The following is a 22506-nucleotide window of genomic DNA, read 5'->3' as shown; positions in this document are numbered from 1 at the left end:
TCATTAATATAGATGTATGTATATATTATTAATTACAAAAATTGTTGATGAATGCATGAACATTATCTATTAAACTAACTCTCACATTGAAACAAACCATTTTAACTTAATAAATAAAACAAAGTTGCTTTTGTTCGAACTTATAACTCGAGATCGGCTGGACCGAGGTTTTATGATTTATTGCATTTGTCTCCGTATAGAAGAATAATAAAAAAAAAACCCATACACAATGGGTTTCGTAACATAAGGCGGTACGAATTTTGCTGGGTCAGCTAGTATTTTATATTAACTGGCCTTTTTATGTAAATACTTTTCAGTCTTGACTGACGTATGTCAAAACAATTACTGATTGTTATATATTGTATTTGATAAATGTATAAATTCGTTTATATAGTTTTAATAATGGTTTGGAACTTATGTGGTTGTTATAATTGGGAAGGTGAGAATGGTATCCAGCAGTCTTTCTAAAGCTCTCACGCATATCCAGTTTTGGTGATGTACTGAGAAAACGCTTAAGCAGTGAAGTTACTTGCGAAGTTGGTGACTGTTGGGGCATGCTTCTGGGATCAAAAATACTTTTCAGGCACATACAGTCTAAGCAATTCTGGAAGCAGGTCCATGCAGTCTGTTCTAACCCCTGTGATTCATATACCAACCTTGTAATTGTTCTAGCATTAGCTTATAGTTTGGTTCATAAGGCATCTCGAATTGATACTATATGACTACTTTACTTTATTGACATACGACTGAATATGACTTAAGGAGGTAAACGAATGCGTTGATTATATAGATACTTATAAAATGTTTATAATTTATTCTTAGCATATATTGATTTATTGCCGTACTATCTAGAATGGAATTATTGTCGTGAAATAGAATTATCATAAACTAAATTTTAAATCTTGAACTAATTATCGTGTTACAGGGTCTTAATGTCTTTGTAAGAAGGCGGACGTTCTTATCACACAAATTTTAAACTACCCTCATTCCTTAAAATTTAAATGTCTAATAATTTGCAAAGCTCTTTCCTTTCTTCGGCTTGCGCTGACGCGGGACGGTCGGCTCCTAAGTTAAATTTAATATTTATGAATAATTAATAATTATAGTGTTTTGTGTTGTCGTTGTCATTACGGCGAAGTCAATTTCATCATGTTTCGATTACTTTCCAGGCCATTTGGTAAGATTTTGTAAAAGTTTTTTACAAAAAGTTAGTATTTTAACTTTTTTTGTAGGCTATTAGTAGACTTTTTTAATATCGATGAATTAATAATTTGTGCGTTAAAATACGTTAAATTGAAATTTTTGGTTGATTTGTTAAATTCGTTTCTTTCTGTAAAGCACGCTTTATACTTAATAGGCTGCAAACACAAAGTGTGCAAGTTTTTTTATAATAATTTGACTAACGACCTACCTATCTATCGACTTATTCCGATGTACAATTAAAAATCTCTTGTGAAATCTCGTATAAAATTAACATAATGTACAATTATGATGGTCAATAAAAAAAGGTTCTCAATTTGTATTTACTCAAAGTAATTCGCGTCGACGCTTCGGTGGACGGAGAAATTGTGAATTGTTCCACGGTCACATAAAATTTTGTATTATAATTAAGTGCGTAGAACGAATAAGACTAACACGAAATTATTTTAAGTGTAAAAGATAAATTACTTTATTCTGGCCGCCTTAAAACTAGTGGATATTCCGAATCCAATTCCAAAAATACTAAATTCAAACTTGTAACCATTTTTGTCATAGCTATATGGTTTATTAGTAAGCTTATTTTTTTTACTAATAATTTGATATGTTTTCGGCACTCAATACCCTTTGTTTTGTTACAGGTCTACAGCTCCGGAGCATAGAAGAGCCGTCAGGTGGCGCGGGCGCCGGCATGCCCGCGCCTGCCTGCTACGACGCGGAGTGTGCACGGACAGAAGCCTGGCTCGATGAGAACCAGGAGTTCGTGCATGATTATTTCTTAAGGTAAGTTATGAAAAATCATTGAAACTTTAACGATTATTTTCATAGCAAACGCGAGATTACGTTTTTTAAGAACTAAACTTATTAAGTAATAATAATAATAAGAACATAAAACAAAACATAACTCGTTTTTATATAACATCTCGCATTCGGTGGCCCTCTTGGCATAGGCCTCCCCCAGCTCTCTCAAATGAGTTCTATCATTGGCAACTATGGCCCCAAGGTCAGGCTGATGTCATCTTGCCATCGTGTTTTGAGCGCCCTTATCTTCTGCACCCATCTCTTGGATACCACAGAGTTACCTGTTTGTTCCACTTATCAACTTTGTATCCCAGCTTGTGATCCGCTCTTTTCTTCATTTTTAGTGGTCTATACTTATACCTTAAGTTATTCTCCTAACATCCGAGTTCCTGATTTTGTAACTTATACAGCACACTTTCCATTGCCTTTTGCCACTTCACAAGTTTTCTCTGAGACTGTCTGTCAGAAAAGTTTTGCACCCATGTGTTCTGCAAGTGATAAAAGTCTTCCTCTTTTAGTAGCAGTGTGTTAATAAATGATCTTTGGTCGCATTGTGCAATTTTCAGGAACGATATCGCGGATCAGTTTCAGGACGCGGTGTTCACAATATTAGGGTGTCATATATAAAGTTATGGTAAAGTATAGCATCAAGGAATTGTAAATGACAAGAAGTTTGTTAACGAACGGGCAAATTCATTAACATCTTGGGGAGTGCGAAACAAACTTAGTAGTTATTTATTAATAAGTCAAGAATAACTTTTAATTTTCTTTCTATTGATGCGAAGTCAATTAATAACGAATAGCTTTTACGAATATTTCCGTTAATATAAATCTAATATATATATGTATATATATATATATTCAGGTTAAAGCATTCCCAATGCATAGAATATTTGGTTTATAGCATACTAGCTGTGCTGTGCACCAGCATAAATAAGGTTCTAGCACGATGTTATAGCCTAAAGCTTTTCTCGATAAATGCAAAAACAATTTTTTATTTGTTAGACATATGGTATCGCAGTCTTTTTTGTACATTGATGTCTTTTATAAAATTGTATAGTAAATCACTTTGTTGCATTGTCAATTGTTTGCACAGCATAGGCGATTTAGGAATTTTTATAAGGTTTTTTTCTAAATATTCTATATTCCATAGTCAGGGATAACGTTCAAAGCGGTCCAGTAGTTTCGAAGTCTATTTAATGCAAACAAATGATCAAATCCTTCTTCTTTATAATTTTAGTATATATAATACTCTTACATCTATAAATTGCTTCTTCTGACTTCACTCACCACACAAAGGTTTTAAAATTCATTCTTAATGCTTAATCTTATTAGTCACAAAAGAGTTAAAAGCCAACACTAAAAAGAAAATACATAAAAAGTTATGTGAGTCTATTTACAATAATTGTTTTAGTATTCATTATATCATTATATGTTAATCCTAATCTAAACCTTTAAAATCAACTATTGTGTAAATTTGCTTGAATTTAGTTAACGTGAGCTCTTTGCAAAGTTTTGCAGCGAATTGAGTTCACAACTTCGTCACTAGTTAATGTGTTTTCAAGTAATTTGATTTTGAAGCTTTGTTTCCTGTTAAGGTATTCAATAAAATACACAGTAGAAGAGGGAATGGATTAGATTGGATAGATTTATTTTAGATTAGCTTAGATTTTGTAGAAAAAAATTAATAAATAATTATATATATTAAAACATAATAAATGTATATAAAGTTTCGTTAGGTACCAAATGATGGGACACCGCCGATGGGTCACCACCTTCACAATGTTTGGATAATCAGTTATGCCATGAAAATAAATAGTATAATTATATTAATATTACTAGTATATTAGTAATATTATAGTAATATTACTATTATTAAAACTTAAATGTATTAAGAAAAATAGTAGGATAAGTCTTAAAAGCAAATTTAATTTAATTTATTTATTTATTAAATTTAACTATAGTAAGAGGTTGTTCATTTCTCTCTCCCTCTTAAAATGACGAAGTCTTCAAGCGCCTAATTTGTTGAGCCTGCCCAATAGTTTTGAGACAATTCCACCACCATGAAACTGATCCTTCTAGGGCTATGGTAGGGCTTCGTCCGTTACCTTAGGTATCTTTGTCCATCCCGTACCTATTTATATATTCACTACTTATGTCTTACGTAGACCAGAGAAACAGTTTGTACCAACAAAAAGAGTATCTACCAACACATACGGTGCCTATCAATATAATTTCACCCAACCCAAATGAATCTCATAATCTCTGATTATGGCTGATAGCCGATTGTAGATGAACGAGAACACAATAATACTACTTGTCTTAGGGACAACTTAGGAATGCATAGGGTTTTTTGGTTCTTGGTTCTCGCTCTGTCATAAATCTAGTTATCTCATGTAGCTTGCTATTGCAGGTCATATAAATTTAAACACAAATCTAACAGTTTGGCAAGCTGTACAAAGGTAATCACAAAAAAAATCTTCATTGGAGATAAATATTTCTTTACTACCCTTTTAAGTTAATATCTTTTTAGTATTTGTATAACACAAAATCACGTTTTTAAATATCCTTTGCACGTCTGTTTGGTCTAGATTTGAAGGCTTAAAAACGGATGGTGGTTTCCGCAATAAGCGTTTGAGATTTTTCAATACGACGCTTAAATATTTCAAAGGTGTCAGAGTTTACTAAACTAATAATATTCAAAATGGTCGTCATTAAGAAGTCTTTTTACAAAAATTAAAAAGGTGGTTAAGAGTATTAAATATGTAGAAATTGAATTTAATGTATAAAAATAAAAAGTTGTATTTATATTAACATAGACTACCCACGAGGAAGAGCTTCAAGCAAATTATGCTTAAATAAAACTTTATTCAAGCGTTTTTTGTGGCGCCTCTCCATTACTGGAGGTTGGCTTCGAAAACCGTGTTGTTCTGACCGAGATGCAGAGGTTCTGAAATAACCGTCCAACACGTCTTTGTCACCTTGTCTGCGTTTAGTATTCTCACTTCGACAGAAACTAGAGACTTTATGATTACCATAAAGAAGGTTTTAAATATTATATATTGAATTATTTTATTGTTTGTTAATTTAATGTTGTAGTATTGCCTTACTCAACATCAAGTCAAAGAAGGCAATGAGGAAGTTGAATGAATTAACTTTACAAGCTATCAAAACGGCAATCTTATAAAGTGTCCAATAAAGTAGCGGTGAACACTGCTTACGGCCAGAATAATATTGTGCAAGTCAGTCATCTTAGTAATAATGGAGTTCTGAATACTTAACACTATAGTATCCCTTGTATACGAATATAATATCTTTTTTATGTGTCCTTTATTTTTTTATTATTGTCCTGTTCACTGTTTACGTATTTTTAATTACTTTGTTTTGTTCCATTAGTTTTGTCTAAAGAACTGTACCTATATCTTATGTATTTTTGCATTTCTTGCCTTATCAATTTTTTCTTTCTCACAATGGTTGCATGGATGATATCGCTCGATGTTAATAAATAAGTAAATAATTTAAATATTTGACCAGACAATCGTAAGTCCATTGTGTGTGTATTTGTATTAGTAATCATATTGTGCTAAATATAATTTTAGATAGGTTATTTTTAAGTTATATTTGGTCATATAAATATATATCCCCACACACACGTACAGTATTTTTACCTTGTAAGGGCCTATCTATCCTTGCTTATGACCGCCAGCATGTTGTTATTTATATTTCTATTTAGTATGTATATGCTTTGGTACCTAAAAAATTATTGAGCTTTTAAATCTGCACCATCACCAAGTATTCCGAAAGAAATTCAATCATCGCTTTAAATTTGCTACAGGGCAATTTAAAAAAAATATTTTAATTCGGTTTTTTTATTTGTTAATATGAATTGGTAGGTATTCATATTAACATAGAGGCCGAAAAGTTTTGATATTCAAAGTAGATATTTTGACGTAGATTTTAATGTGCAGGAACATAATTTTATGGTTATAACTATTACCTATCATAACATTGTAACGCTAATGTATGACACATACTAGATAGCCTTAACAGATTTTATGAGCCATTAAATTGTTGTATATTATAAGAAAATTAAAGTTTTATTACTGACATATTATGTAAATAACAGACAATTAAAATGTTCAAATCGTTAATAATTTGTATTAAGGTATAAGCTTTTTGGCTTATAAGAAAGACGTTTGGAATCTCGTCATAGAACGCCATGCCTGTATGAACGCGATAATCTAAACCGAACAGATTCTACTAATAAAGTGGTTCTGATAAGGTTGAATAAATAATATTGGTCCTTTCTAAACTAACTTTTTAGATTTTAGTTAGTATATTTATATTGATACATGTCATTTTATGGTAATTAATTATTTAAACACCTCTTACCCTAAAGAGGTATTTATTTTTTATTTTTCCATGCTAGGGTTGACTGGAAAAAGCACAAAAATCGATAGCGATTAGGCCGCCCGTTGCCTTAACTTATGTAACTTGTTTTTTTATATGTATGTTTAATGTAAGGAAGTCCAAATAAATACAAAATACACATATATTACCTTAACTATTTCTTTGCACATTTTTATCTACGAGTATATATCCTCAATAGCCTCAATAAACAAACTAAATTCTCCGTTTCCTCTACAAGAGACTGTAAGGAGTGTGTCCCTTGTATCAGCTTATGTACGCGACTCTGTTCTGGGTATGGTGGGTTACCAGCTACGCCTCAGAAGAGAGCTTGCTTGAGCTGACTGTGAATACTTACGGGTCGGGTTACAATGGATATAATGGAGAGGCCTACGAGTACCAAGCATGTAGGAAGTCTCAACTTTTGGATGTACCGTGCGTATACTCCAACTCACGCGCTATACATATTATAAATATAATTGATAGTGTACATTGGCTGAGTTCACAACAGATGCTTGCGTTACAAAATAGGTATACACATATATATATACAGTCAAAATCTATTCTAACGACATCGAAGGGTCTACTCATATTTGGTCGTAAAAACCGATAATCATAATAGTTAGTTGATGACGTTGTTATTAAGTATCAAATACAATAGGATTCAGCTGGGACTTTTGATTTTGGTCAATATATCCCGTATTTTGTTCTAAACGATGTCGTCGTAAACGGTTTTGACTGTATATTTTTTATTTGGAGGATAATCGGTGTAGGTATTGTGTCGTTCTTTAGCATTAGAGTAGTATTAACTGTTAAGATGTAATAATGATATGAACTTAAATAAATAAACATTGTGTCCACAGCGAGCCTTCTGAGTCGGGCCAGTTGAATACTTCGCTACTACTATATATTTGTATAGTTATATTTCTTTGTTAATTTTTTTGTACCAATAACTATTTCTTCAAAATTTACGAATTTTGCGGGCGGAAGGTAGTTTCAAATTTTCGTTAGATTTTTGTAATATTTAACTGTGTGTATGTATACGTACCAAATGTTATAAAAAATCTTATTTAATCTAGGTGCAAGCATAACAATTTATAACAATAATTTACTTAACAAAATGTTTTTAAACAACTTTACGGGCATTTGTGATCGTAACCTATATTAGTAATTGCATTAAAAGTAATTTCGCAAGAAAAGGCATAAAATAATTCTAACTTGCTCGATTACAACGTGCTATATTTACAAAAGCGAACGAAACAGTAAAAATTCACGATCCCAACATATTTTGTTACGATCAAAGTTCGAAGCTGACTCAGTCGTAGTTAAAACAAACAGCATAATGTGAATTTGATATACAGTTTAAATATTACAGTTTGTGGGTAGTTGTCTAATGCCAACGGCCGGGTTTTTTACTCAAAATACATATACATGAATATAAATAAAATACAGAGAACGGTTTGCCTAGTGGCTTCAGCGTGCGGCTTTCATCGGTGAGATCGTAGGTTCGATCCCCGGCTGTGCATCAGTGGACTTACTTTCTATGTTTTAGGCATTTAACATTTGCTCGAACGGTAAAGGAAAACATCGTGAGGAAACCGGCTTGACTTAGACTCAAATAATTGACGGTGTGTGTCAGGCACAGCAGGCTACCTACTTGCATTGCCTACATTTTAGGGTGAAAAATGATAATGAAACAGATATAGAAATCTGAGGCCCGGACCAAAAAATGGGTAAACGCAAATGCTCTGTATAAAGAAATTTCTTATACTTCGCGCACGTTCGCGTTTATAACTATGGGTTACATAATTATTTCTATATTTTATGCCTTACTTAAGTGTATTGATGGTTTATTTTCAGAAAAGCTCCGCGACAAGTGGTGGACGCGTGGTTGGTGTCCCATGCTACACCGCCCAGCGCCGAACTTCCGTCCCCTTCGAGAGCTGGCTCTGGAGCCACTACACCAGTTAGGTAAAGTGAATTTATTATTTAACTGAAGTTTCCTCGAACCCATCTGGACTGCTTCAAATAAGGTTAATGAACAAAACTCGAATAAACTTTGTAGCTAAGGAAAACAAGAAATGACGCTTGAAGTCTGCTTTGCTTAAATGTAATACGTCAGCGTATACGCTGAGTAAAGCTTGTAGACTGAAATGGAGAAGACAAAAATTATTATTAATAAAAATTCTTTTTTATAAGCTGACCCGGTAAACGTTGTTTTTCCATGTATATTATTTCCAGGAAACATTTTTTAGTTCAATAAAAATAACCCATTTACTATAAATAAAACATAGTCGTTGATCGTAGAGGGTTGTATGTATTTATGTATGCTGTATCATAAAAAATTGTCTAAGAAATAAAACTATTTTTTGGAGTGGACACACCGCATCACTTAGGGGTATGAAAGATAGATTGTGGCCGATTCTCAGACTTACTGAATATGCATAAAAAATTCATAAGCATCGGTCGAGCCGTTTCGGTGGAGTATGGGAACGAATTTTATATATATAGAGAGAAGAGATTTAACGTCAATTATCTTGAAATACAAGATGTTATGTTTTGAAAACTGTAGATATAATCTCAAATGGAATTGCTCTGTATTTTTTCCTCAAAATATTGAATGCGTGTATCAACAGTCCATAAATAAAATATACTTTCTGATACTTCTCTATGTTGGTTGATGAAGCGTTGTTAACATTTATTTGTACGTCTATGATCATGTCCGGTACAACCTTTTAAAGGCCGGCGACCCTTCTATAATTTAGGATGGCGATATCACTTTACATCAGATGAGCCTTCTGCTCGTACACACGTAAGAAGTGAAACTTCTTTAAGACCTTATTTTTCGAAAAATTATATAATATATGCAACTTTACAGAAATTGGTTTAATAAAGTTAAACAAAAGGCTTTTATTATCACAGACATGAATACAAATAATACAATTATTTCATATTAAAGGTAAAATTACTACTAAGATTATTATAGAATTTCATTAATTGTAATATAATTATTGTAATCATTGTTATCGTTATTATATATTTTTGTTATTAATGGTTTCGAATCTCTTTGAATCAACCGTGGTAGGGACAAGAAAAAGATGGCGTGTAACGTTAAAATGTGACGCGTAATGGAAAAAGTGTGACGCGTAACGGAATAGTGTGACGCGTAATCGAAAAATGTGACGGTACATTTTTTACAACGCCGATAAAGAAGTTTCACTTCAAAAAATATTCAAATGACGTTTGTCCTTATGTCCCTAGGTCTTTTGGTGATTTTAGGATAACAGGTATTCTATCTCTTCCATGAGATCAAGTTTTGATACAAACAGAGCAATTAAGCGTTATTTTTAGAAAAAATAGAATTACAATACTCTTTTCATAGAAGTGCGCAGTAATATATAACCAACCATATAATATAACCATTCCGGATTTCAATTTTAAGTTTTCGCACCACAAGATTCTAAGTTTAACAGCGCGTATTTAAACTTCATGGTAAAATTAAATTACATTTAACAAATGTTACGTGTATTGTATCGCGAAACAAATCATAGATATCATAATAATACACAAAAAGGCTTATATCCATTCATAATGGAGTTTTCGTTATGGTTGAAATCGGTGGTTTATAAATGGCTGGTATTAACAAGAGGCGAATTCACGCATTTCGCCAATTTTGTATTTACATTGACAAAATTGATTCGGTTTTAATAGCTTGTTTGATGTATTTCGCTTTCAATAATACTGGGCTTAATCAAATGGTAATTTATCCGTGAATATTGCTCAATTAAAGTGTCGTTATGCGGTAGATCTACAGTATTCGGCTACTACAACTACAACTTCGGCTTGAAAGGAAACTATTGTGTTACCATACGACCGTATACAAAAATATTGATAAGTTTACTAGAATAGATCATACGCACAATGTTAATACTCGGAACAAACGCAGGCTGCTATTTCCCCGTACTATCTAAAGTTGGTTATTAATTCTTTTCTGAGAAAAGGGATACTTTTCTTTAATAAAATCCCAGAGGCTCTTTTATCTCTGCCTTTTAATTAATATAAGAAATGTATTAAAGAAAAGCTGTGTAAAAAGGCTTACTATAAAGCTAACGATTATCTAGTTGATAAAAGGGCTTGGGACTAGTGCTAGACAGGCTACTTCTAATTAGTTTGCTATATTTGTTTTAAAATAAGTGTTGTTTGATGATTTGCTATTTTAATAGAGTACCGAGAATTGTTTACGCCGGCTTTTTCGCTCGGCCTACACCCTCAGTCTTCTTTGCCGACGAGTAGGCATGTCTACTGATTCAAATTTAATAACGTGAAATAAGTGATATCTGTACCTTATATACCATAATAAACATGTTTTATTTTATTTTCATTCCTTATTTTCTCATTAAGAGGTTGTTGTTTGAAGCCTCATCTGTCTGTTTTATGTAGTATTCACATATTTATCCAAAACATGTTTAGTCCAAAATCAAACACAGGACTATGTAGTCAATCAATTTGATACCGTTACGTTGCGCAAGCGTTTTTCTAATGGCTATGCGCCTTGCGCTTCAGCCTCCTATGTTATCATTATATACATTATTACGGAAAGACGTAATCTAATATTTATTTAATTATCCACTCAATTAAAATATTATTTCCGTGTATATATCATTATAACCTCATAAATCTAATTTGTAAGTTTCGGATATTTTATATCAACTGATCGATTCACCAGAATTAATTATAGGCCAGCAGCGAGACCTGAATAATGTTTAATGAAATTTATTTTATTGTTTTTTAATGGCATTTAATCGCTTTAATTGTATAAGTAGCTAAAAATGTTTTATTTAAAATATATTATAAAGTTAGGCGTATTGTTTTGGTTACTGGTTCAAATTGAACTATCCTTTGCGTTGAATCAGTTATCGATAATGCGCATAGGCTGTTTAAGATCCGCCAAACCAAGTGATACAGCATTAGCGACTTTGCAAATAAAGGTGACGAAATTTAACATAAACAAAGAGTGAATATTTTAATATTACCAAGAACTGTGCTTCAATATGCTATAAGTAAGGCGCCTTACAATACGCTTTTTTCGCATGTAAAAATCCCATTTCAGATTTGGCTAGGTGCCAACAGCCTCTGTTAGTGACGATTTATTACCATCACGAAATTGCAACATCTCTATCGCGGTGATACCAGATGTTACCAAAGGGTCGTAAATTATTAACTTAAAAGTGAAAATTAATCACTTTGGTGGAAGAAAATTTTATTATTTTCTTCGACATTTTGTATCTGTGAAATATTATTAACATATCAGATATGCTAATAATATTGCCATAAAAATAGATACATAGACTAAATCTGGGATGTTGTCTAGCACCGACATTAAAAATAAAATAAGTACGTTTAAAATTATAAAACCGACCCGAAGTGCGTTTCAAAATGTTGATCATTATAGTTTGATAGTAATTATCTAAATACTTAATCTTAAGAATATATTTTTGTGAATATATTAATAATTATAATAGTTTGCATAACCGCTGTGAATATTATGTATAGCCTTGGTATAGTCATATTTTATTCGCCAAGGATATATGAACAAAAACTTTTCTTACACATCAAAATTTCCATACAGACTATTAAAACTAAAATTTAAAGTGCATGACATTTGTTTATGCCTGAGAAAATAGCAAATTCAACAGTGTAGCGGTCGTGCACTTGACACTAATGTTGAAAATATTTAATAAGTAGTAAACAGGTAATTGTTAACATTTCCACGAAGCACCGAAAGGGCAACGGCCTTAGATATATTGTAAACCTCTGTTCATTCAAAATTTGCATTAAATCTAAATACGTTATAATGTTGATTTTTCAATCCGTTTGTATTTGTAAAAATAATCAAATGCAATCGACAAAATGTTGTTAGCGTGGAAAACGCATCGGCAATAGTACCGCGTTTGTTAATTGATACCGTTTTGTTTTGGATGTTTAAAATACGGTAACCAATATCTGTACTATATATTTGCTTAGGTATAAGGTTGGCTTACGTAAACTTTACCACGATATGTAAAGCTAATAGGCTTAGTATAGTTTGAATATTTTAGACTATAGACGCAGTGTATAAGCTTAGTATTAACAAGTGTAGTGCCGCGAAGGAAATACTGCCGAGTTCTATATTTGAAACGTCTTGCTTAAGTAAAGTAAGATAAAGTTTAAAAAAAGGCTTTTATTATAATAGACATGAATACAAATAATACAATTATTTCATTTCACCTTAGTTACTACTAAGATTATTACAGAATTTCATTAATTGAAATATAATTCTTACTATCATTGTTATTACATATTTTTGTTATTAATTGTTTGAATGACTTCAAATCAGCCGTGGTAGGGACAAGAAAAAGATGGCGCGTAACGGAAAAATGTGACAGTATTCTTTTTTAAAACACCGATCAAGAAGTTTCACTTATATTAATGCTCCGTTGATCCACGTATTTAAAACTAAAAGACGCATATGACTGGCGCTCTATCAAATAATATTTAATCAATAAAGTTAGCAGTTTTCCTCCTTTTATAATAAAAACACTTTTGAAACAACATTACATATTCTAAGTAGAATTCACTAACTCCGCTCGTTAAGGCGTATATACATTGTATTGAGAGAAAATTGGGGAAAGATATAGGCCACAAATGTACCCGAGCTTTTATAAATACAAGAAACGTGCCTTATTCGGTTTTCTGACCTACAATTGAGATATTCAAGATGTTACAGTAATAAGAATAAACGATTTGACGTCAGATTTAAGGTCATAGATTCCTTGTGACCTTTGATAATATTATATTTATTGAAGTACGAGAGTTTCATTGAATATGGAGACCATATCCCGTCCGGTCTTCATATTTAAAATACCAGCATTACTTGGTTACGAGGCGAACGTTATTTTGTCCCTAATTTATTTTTTATAAATTGTCAGTGTACGCAAATACATCATATGTGTAGTAATAAACACAGATATATATTTCTAGGTTTTAAGGCTTGTTGCATTCCCTGCATCTTTCTATACCTATGTCTCTTCTTGTTACAGAAAGATCTCAGCGCATGAGTTCGAGAGAGGTGGTCTGCTGAAGCCACTAGTGACGACTGTAGATGGGACTCCCACCTTCCTGGGAGACCAGCCTCATGCGACACCCTCAAGGCCTCAGAGGCGCTCTAGGCACGAGCTCAAACAGCTGGACGAGAAGGAGCTTATTTTTGAACTGGTTAGTAAATCCAGCTTTTTATTTGTTTATTATAATTTATATTGTTGTAAGTGTTAGGAACTATAGGTCCCCGACACTAGCATTGACCTTTGCTTCTAATTATAACAAGTCTAGTCTAAACTAAACTAGCACTAAAGGAGCTTGCGTGAGATATATCAAGATACAGTCAAAACCGTTTACGACGACATCGTTGAGAACAACATACCGGTTATATTGACCAAACTCAAAGGACGTACTTATACCGTTATTAGGTACTTAATAACAACCTCATCAGCTGTTACGACTATCGGTTTTTACGACCAAATATGGTGGTCCCTTCGATGTCGTTATAACAAATTTTGACTTTATTATGATTTTTTGCATTTCAAATTATTATAACGTCTTTAACACATCCTGTGCGTAATTTGTTTAATGCTATTTAGTTTAAAAAATAAGTTTTTCTATCCAGCAGAAAGTATATAATGTAATTGTACAATGTTGATATAATACTTAATTAAAAATCTTATCTATTGAAATATCTCGTTAATTATCTTGTTATCGTTAATTTTCGAGGGAAAAAGTTTTGGACGTTAAATGAGTTGTGAACTTCCAGACCTTTGAATCTTTAAAACGATGGCGCAAGGTTGACATTTTTTTAAAGCGTGTCATCAAATATAGAATTATTCATTTTTGTCATATCTTATCCACACTTCAAACTTTATTCCCTATATATATTGAGGCACTTACTATCGATTGGGTTGTTTTTGGGGTTTACAGACAGTTTAAGGAGTTCATTATGATATTGCTTGTTGAATATCTCAAAAAATCTATAGGCATAAATAAAACTTTAAAACGCAGTTACGCTTTAATTTAATAATTATAAATTAATTTGTTATTCTGATTAAACTATATGTACCTAAGGCTGTTAGACTGATTCTGTTTAACACTTGTTCCAAATATATATTTCTATTTTATTTATTTTGATTCATAATATTTCAAATCGGCCGATCGTCACAATTTATTCATAAGTTTTTTGTTTCACTTGGGTTTTATAATTATATAATTCCGAAGTGAGTGTTTGTGCGCATTGTCAACTACTTAAAGGCAAAAAATTACTTCCTATATTATCAGTCTAACTGTTACCTTATCTTTCGACTGACAATTGTATGCCTTTTTCAAACACAGGCATTACTAAGCGCAAATCTAATATATATTTTTTTACACTTTACTTATTCTTTCCATGTGTGGATTGAGGATATAGCATTACAAATGATCCATGTCTACATGTGTACGAATTCAGGCCTCTGAACTCGGAGGTCACTGATAGTGGGGGTCCCCGGTTGATAACAATTATATGTAAACATAGTGTACGTTAATACACACGAAGGCGTGCCTTATCATATGCTTATAAGCCGGTTACAAGCCGACCCTTTTTAAGCTAATATCAACCTGTGGCGATCCTTATAATCTGGAAGCTGGAATTATCTTTAATATCGAGTTAATGTCGCCACACAATTTGGATGGTCTTCAGCAATCCTCAGCTTGTTATAGTTAATCAGGTAGGCCTGCAACTGGAACAGAATAACTTAATTTTAAAATGTTCTTTGAGACGAAGGAAAGTTCCTTGACCGAATTATTTTTAATAAACTTTTAAGGAAATTAAGTTTTTGCATTTTAACTTCTTTCAAACGTTTTGAAGCTCCTGAGACATTTGAATTTTTCATAGAAGTCTCCGTTTTAATATTTATGTTCGTCAACGTAAAAGTTTGTACTCGTCAAAGTTAATGGAATTATTTAAAGAATTTGAAGACACTCACAATATATAAGGTTTGAGGGTAACTCTGTAATTTATTGTTTGCTTTTTTTTATAGAACATTGGGCAAACGGGCAGGAGGCTCACCTGATGTTAAGTGATACCGCCCATGTATACTAACAATGCCAGAGGGTGAGCCCTGTGCCGAGTGAGTTGCCGGCCTTATAATAATTGGTACGATAATTTCTTGAAGGACCCTAAGTACAATTGGTTCGGAAATACTTCAGTGGACTGGTTTCATACCCGCAAGAACAAACACGCTTTATTCCAATTATAAATAGGAATAATTTATTATAAAAACTTGTCATTTTAATGTATAATCTGTATCACAATGTAAGTATTTTTTTACTGTTAATGCTTTATCTTTTTGAGTAATGTTCAGTGTGTTCAATGAGAACGATACGATGTATGTAAATGACCTAGGATTTATATGTAATCAAATATGTAGTACATAATCGCCTATAAAGACAAATTTACTTGCACTTTATAGTAGTGTAAGTGAATTTAAACTAATCCATATCTACGTATTAGGTATTTTGTAAAAACTAAACGAATATTAAACACTACATTACCCCTAACTAATGGAGAATATAAAAAAAAACTTAAACAAATGTATTAGGTTCTTACATATGAAATTGCGTTTTGTATGAGAGGAACAAAAAGTAGTTTCTTTTTAATAGAATATATTTAATTAATAAGAGTCTTGCTTGGGCACGATTTGGCTGGTTCGGCTGGGCCATTACGATGAGCGCTTGCGATTATCGTACAGGATCCACTTTTAACCATAGGCAATGATTGGATTTTAAATCCCTTTATTATTGTGCCGGTTGAGTACCCACCTTACAAGGCCACCTTCCTGAATTAGGAATTCCTAACCAAGGACGTAGGAAGGCAATTACGACAAAACGTAATTTTCATATGTAAGGAACTTAGGTACTAGGAATCAATAAATAAGAGACACATATATATTATCTTGTGAGAAAACTAAGCACGAGTGAGGCTCAAATAGCAATTTGAACACATTCAGTGATAAAAGCGACAGAAATACCTCTTTGACAAGAATAGTTTTGCTTGAGTTTATTTCGAGCGGCAGCTTTCTTTAAAGTAGGCCTACAGCTATTACCAATCGCCTACACATAAATAAAATGTCGTTATTTGATTACACTGCAGTTATTTTAATATATTCAAACATTTAAAATGGTATAAGATCTGTGTTTAATGGAATGAGAGTTTAAGACACAACATTCTTCGTATTATCTATTGTATTATTATTATACATATATGTTCATTGTTTTTTGTTTTAATAGAACAAGTTAAGTTTATTAATAGTATATGAAACATATTGAAAATAATAACGTGGAATGAGTCGAATAGGGTGTTTGAAGTTTTCTTCTTAGTTGGGTATACGCACGTCTGTGTCTTGATTGATCACATTTTACCCTGAAAAAAATATTATTTCGCTAAGAATCGAACTCAAGACCTATTTATACGCTAACGAAGTAATCCTTTTCACTTTCATTTGATTTTTAAAGCAATATGCCTCCAGATCAAAGCCTTTTTCTATTAGGTGGAGAATTATCTTATCTCTGTATAAAGATTATTGTTATTGTACAATGTTACATTCGCAAGCGATAAAACCCTTATCGTCTAGGGCGTGTAACGATTGTAATAAAAGTTTATAGGTAAGTACAATCCGCAAGCTGAAAAGGTGATTTAACTTTTGAAATTCTGTTTGTGGAGTCGCCCCGGGTATAACACAATTTCCGAGGATCGGAGTTCGGAAATACGTGCCCTGATAGGTAATCGGATACAGGTTGACGTGATTTTAGCCCCTAAATAGCTTTTAATACGATGCCACGTAATTAGTAATATTGGTGATGAGATCACGTGCGGAATTTGTCGTTAGCGGTTAATGGTGGCTACCTATGTAGCTATGCATTGATTATATATATTTAGTTTATAATAAAAATGTACTTAATTTTAATTAGAAGTTCATTTTAGTTGGTTATACTAATGTTAGCTTTATAATAATTGTAATATCTTTATATATATTGCTTATATTAAAAATAGCGGTCTGTGATAAATGTGGTAGATTAATAAAAATGGTATAATTTTGCTACTAATTATCCATTTATTTGAGGACTTTGGAAGCAAAATGCCTAATACCGTTATAATCTTCCACGTACTTGCTCAATAGGTTACCATGAGCTCTTATTACGAGCCTACCGACAACCTACAACTGAGATGCATCGCTTATTCATATTTCACGATATTTCATAATTCAGCCCGTTTATGCTTCCACGTGACCTTAGCGGTAATCAGATATCGTTAATTTAATTTGTATGAAAATTTGTACTATGACTGAACCAATTTGACCGTTTCGCCTTCAAACTATGTCAGAATATTTTAGAACATATAAAATTCAATGTTTTAATTAAAAGTAGTTGTAACTTAAAGTCAAATAATATGTACTATGTCTAATATAGTAAAAAGTAGTAGTTTTTTTTTTCATTTCATTTATATATATTTACAATTTAACCTACAAAGTAATAATTAAAATATTTCTTTTTATTGAAATGAAAACAACAAAACAAATTCAAAAAGTTTGGTCCCTGTGTACCTTTAACGCTGGCAGCATTTCCTTGCTGTTTTGCGTTACTTATTCGTTGAGCTAGGAGAGCACCAGCTCGGGCTCACCGGCTCAGCTCACCATTACTATCTAACAGGCACCAACTTAAATCTTTAATTAGCGCCTCTGAACTTGAACCCCATGGCCCAAGAATCTCGAAGTCCAAAGGGAGTTATAAGTTTTATATTTCGGATATTGAAGAGTTTGATTTTGAGTTAAGGTAGTGTAATTATAAAGAAATTATTAAAAAATCAACAGAGGTATGACACAAGACGACAATCTCCTTCTAACGACTTTGAAGATGTTTACTACTCGCTATAGATCAACGACTTTGACTCGTTGAAGATTTTAGTCTACAAACAATTACACAAACTATGTTTAATAATATTATTCCATTAATTAATTAGGCATGTGTAACATACATATAATTCCCTAAAATATGATATTTTATTTTAAACCAGCCCGCGTTCAGTTCGTGTATTTTACCTAAGGCTTTTGCGACTGTTTCAACGATTATTTCGTGTATTAAAATATAGCATAACTAATTACATACCTAGCAGAAATCTGTGTTTTAGGTAAAACTGTAAAACTAGCCGCCACTTCGATCTTCATAAATAAGAATGTTATATCGCCAGTATTAATCCTCTAATTTTTTGTTTGTTAAAATAATGTATTTTTAAATGTATAATATTGAAGTAACGCACCATTTGTAAATAATCGAATAATAGTATTTATCTAGTTAGGATATAAAAAGATGTCTTCAGGCAATGTTCATATTTAATTGGGGTACTTCTTTGCCAACTTACCCTTGGTTCACCGAGTTAAGTTAGGTTTAAGCTGTAATAATTTATATTATATGAATTAGTTAACGTATAAACTAAATTTGTACAATTTAAAGGAATTTATTTTAATGTTAAAGCTACTTATGTATTTCGAGTTATAATTTATTCTGTAGAGGGTTGTTTATCAGAAATTCACACCGATATACGTATTTATTTTTAGAAAACAAATTTGTGAACAATACTTTACCTTACTTTACCCTTTCATATTTATAAGTTAAACAATTTGTAAAATTGCATTTATAAAACTGAAATGTTGTAAACACTAAACTATTGATATGAACTACTATGAAAGAAGAATAGCTATTTGTCATTGATGAATTAGTTAAAATAATTTTATTTTTTAGTTTTTTATAGGAACATTTGTCGAAGCAAGTTTGTCAGTTAAATAGAAAGTTACATAGAAACCACTAACAACATTATCGTTATATCTATCGGTCTTGCGATTTCAATACGTTTCAGTTTATAGTAGATTGAATTTAGGAATCTTAATTCATCAGCATCTCAACTGGATCTTTTTAAGATAGTTCCTGGTAGGGCCGTAGTTCTATTTTTAAATATTCTATTTTTTTCTAAATTCACAATAGCTTTTATTCCATAATTAAATTTGTAAGCTACAAACATTATGTAAACAAATGTACTTCTAGTATTGCGTATGCAATGACGTGAATTCTTAAGTATTATATCAATCAAACCGGATATCCGAATCAGTATTCATAGATTCAATGACGTGAATCATATCGTTTCCAATGTACGTATTTACGCAATTGTGAACTTCTGATTAGAATTAATGACGTTGTTTTAATGCAATTACTTTTGTATACGATTGTGATTAGATTCTATTACCAATGAGATATGGAATTGCATTCTCGTATATATTCCTCGGACAATATTCCTTATTACTATTTATAGTCTGTTGTATTTTCTCTTCATATCTTAATTTTCTTTAATGTTGGTATATTAATCGTAGATTGTTTCGCTGATTCGTGATATTATTTGCTCTTAGGATTACCAAAGCTAGTAAATTATACTTTTATTGAAGATGTATCCTTGTATCAAATCAAAATTGTGTTATGGTCATACACTATCGTAAATATAGTATTTTGCGATATTGTTATAGTTAGAGGATAAGTAGTTTAATTTCAAATAACATTTGCCTTAATCCAAATTTAGTTAAACTTGTAGAAAAAGTTCAGTAGCGCTACAATCTTTTTAAATCTGGATTCTGATTTCTGTATATGTTTCATGATTTTGTCAATCTAATAGGCAAGTAGGTGATCAGCCTCCTGTGCCTGATACGCCGTCGATGTTTTCCGTCACCGCTTGAGCGAATGTTAAATGTGCACATAGAAAGAAAGTGTATTATGCACAGCCAGGGATCGAACCTACGACCCTAGGGATGAGAGTTGCACGCTGAAGCCACTAGGCCAACACTGCTCTTTTTATAAAGAAGCTAATAATTGCGTCTTTGTTCACGCGTAAACAGTAATACATTATAAACGGTGCATACTATGAAAAATTTCTCCTTTAGATATAAACCCTTCAAGTACTTAAATTGCCGTATGAATACTCAGGGTTTACCAGATATTGTATACATTTATGCGATCATAGAATTAAATATATCATAAAATGGTTGACTAATACTATCAGCTATAGAATACTAAAACTACGATAAAACTCATAAAATAATAATATTATTCATCATTATACTTTTGTTCTAGAACAATTTCGCCAAATGATTACGAGCCATGAGAACACTAACGTTCAAGTCTGAGCATTTGTAATAATTGCTTACAAAATAGAATTGAATACTTTGGTCCTGACATGGAATTATGAATATTCATGAACTTCGTTTGCGAGGGCGATGATTACTGGATTCGGGATTTCCTTCCCCTCCTACGCTTATCGCCGATGCTGATGTGATTAACAATGTTTACCAAGAAGGACCCTTCCGTCCTTCCTATACACGAAATCTTAAAATACACGCGATATTTTAGGATTTCGAAGAAAACGTTTATTTTATTTTTCTAGATGGAAATCTATTTATCTACGATATTGATTTTGGCGGAAATATTTGTTAGTGTAATTAAATAAGGCTCGATACACACTCTGATGCTGTTCACGGTTCGATAAATATTCTCAGAGAAGAAGGTTGGTCGAAACTAATATTTAGCAGGAAATGGACCTGTATGAAATAACGATATTTCATTTTATATTGATAGGTCTGGTTGGACAAGAAATCTTTTAAATTAGGATTAAACGATTTCTTTTATAAGGGGGTTCAGTCACTCAGTCATCAAGATTTGACCAAGGCAAGGCATGGTTTTGCTTTATCACAAAAAAAACGTGAAATTGATAACCTCTTCCTTTTGTTAACATGTGAAATGTATTATGACGTCGTATCGCTTAAATGGAGGACATAGCATTATATGCTTTAGAAGATACAAGTATCCATGGAATAAATTACTTTGTATAAACAGCGTCATCTGTCAAAAGTCCATACTTGGTACGGATTCGAGTGGAAATTCAGCCTCACACGCCAATAACTTTAGCCAACCCTTCAGACCCATTCAGCAAAGTTTTGCCTTTGATTTCCCAGCAAATTTCCTTCGTTTTGTATACCAGACGTTAATTCACTTTGCAAATAGTATCGAACGATCGATTTGTGTTTATTATTATCGCAAATAACTTCACGTAAGTAGATTTTGTAAAGTCACCATTTTTGTTTTGTTATTTTTTACGTCAGGGTCACATAGTAATAACAAATAAACATACGTACTTCTTACATATTTTGCGCGTGTGCCCTTCCCATGAGTCCAGAGAACGATTTAGATATGTGTAAACGTTTTTTATCGATGACGCCATACTTATAATCGCGTTATAGAAGTGTTTCAAAGTACATATACACGATCATATATCGCTCCGACCAGTCAGTGGTGAGAATAATTGAGGATCTTCAATCCTTCCTTTATTTTGGACGCTCAGCATACTTTGTTTGCAATCTCCTGTACTCATCAGCGGCATATGTGGGAATTAGTTCACTTAACCACCTCGGTAAGCTCTACCGATATTTCAGGTTTCAGATTCCCATTGAAAAGTAAACCAATAGTGAAAGAATGCATCGAAAATATTTTGTTTACAGAAATATTAAATTTGACACAAATTTTTCTTTACGATATTTTAGTAGATCTAGGCCAAAGCATTTATAATTAATACATGTTAGTAATTCACAGACATATCACATTTCATCATCTTCCGAGACAAGCCGAACATTTGTTTAATCTTCCATCGCAATTTATTCAAGTCTATTGATATAACAAATGATTAATTTTATCTTGAATTTGGGTTAAACGTGACTGATCCAGTGTTTGTTTGTTTAGATGTATTACAATAATATATTGTTGCAGTAATAACTCGAAACAAATAAATAAATTTGATTGTTTTATGTAGCTATAAATTTTACAATACTATATAAACATTGCTGTGTATACCTAATAATACAATACAAGTTTTACAAAACTAATTCTATTTCTATTAATAATGTATAAAAAAAACTTTTAATAAAAATATAAAAAAATGAACCGTTT

The 22506-nt window shown here is 32.1% G+C and overlaps 1 protein-coding gene across 9 annotated transcripts in view; it reads left to right on the top strand.

The window, feature by feature from the left end:
• LOC123713873 (dual 3',5'-cyclic-AMP and -GMP phosphodiesterase 11) overlaps positions 1-22506 on the top strand; it is a 155412-nt gene that overhangs the window by 87643 nt on the left and 45263 nt on the right. For 7 of the 9 annotated variants that reach the window (XM_045667778.1, XM_045667784.1, XM_045667785.1 and 4 more), the window contains 3 exons: positions 1839-1980; positions 8266-8376; positions 13485-13659. In XM_045667778.1, coding sequence (XP_045523734.1) covers positions 1839-1980; positions 8266-8376; positions 13485-13659 — 428 coding nt within the window. Of the gene's footprint in view, positions 1-387; positions 440-1046; positions 1178-1838; positions 1981-8265; positions 8377-13484; positions 13660-22506 lie in introns of those variants that run through there. The other 2 variants (XM_045667779.1, XM_045667783.1) reach the window with 2 other exon arrangements.

Source organism: Pieris brassicae, chromosome 8 (assembly GCF_905147105.1).
Source record: "Pieris brassicae chromosome 8, ilPieBrab1.1, whole genome shotgun sequence".
NCBI classification, from domain to species: domain Eukaryota; kingdom Metazoa; phylum Arthropoda; class Insecta; order Lepidoptera; family Pieridae; genus Pieris; species Pieris brassicae.
Note: the sequence above shows the minus strand (reverse complement) of the source record. Positions and strands in the feature narration are given on the sequence as shown.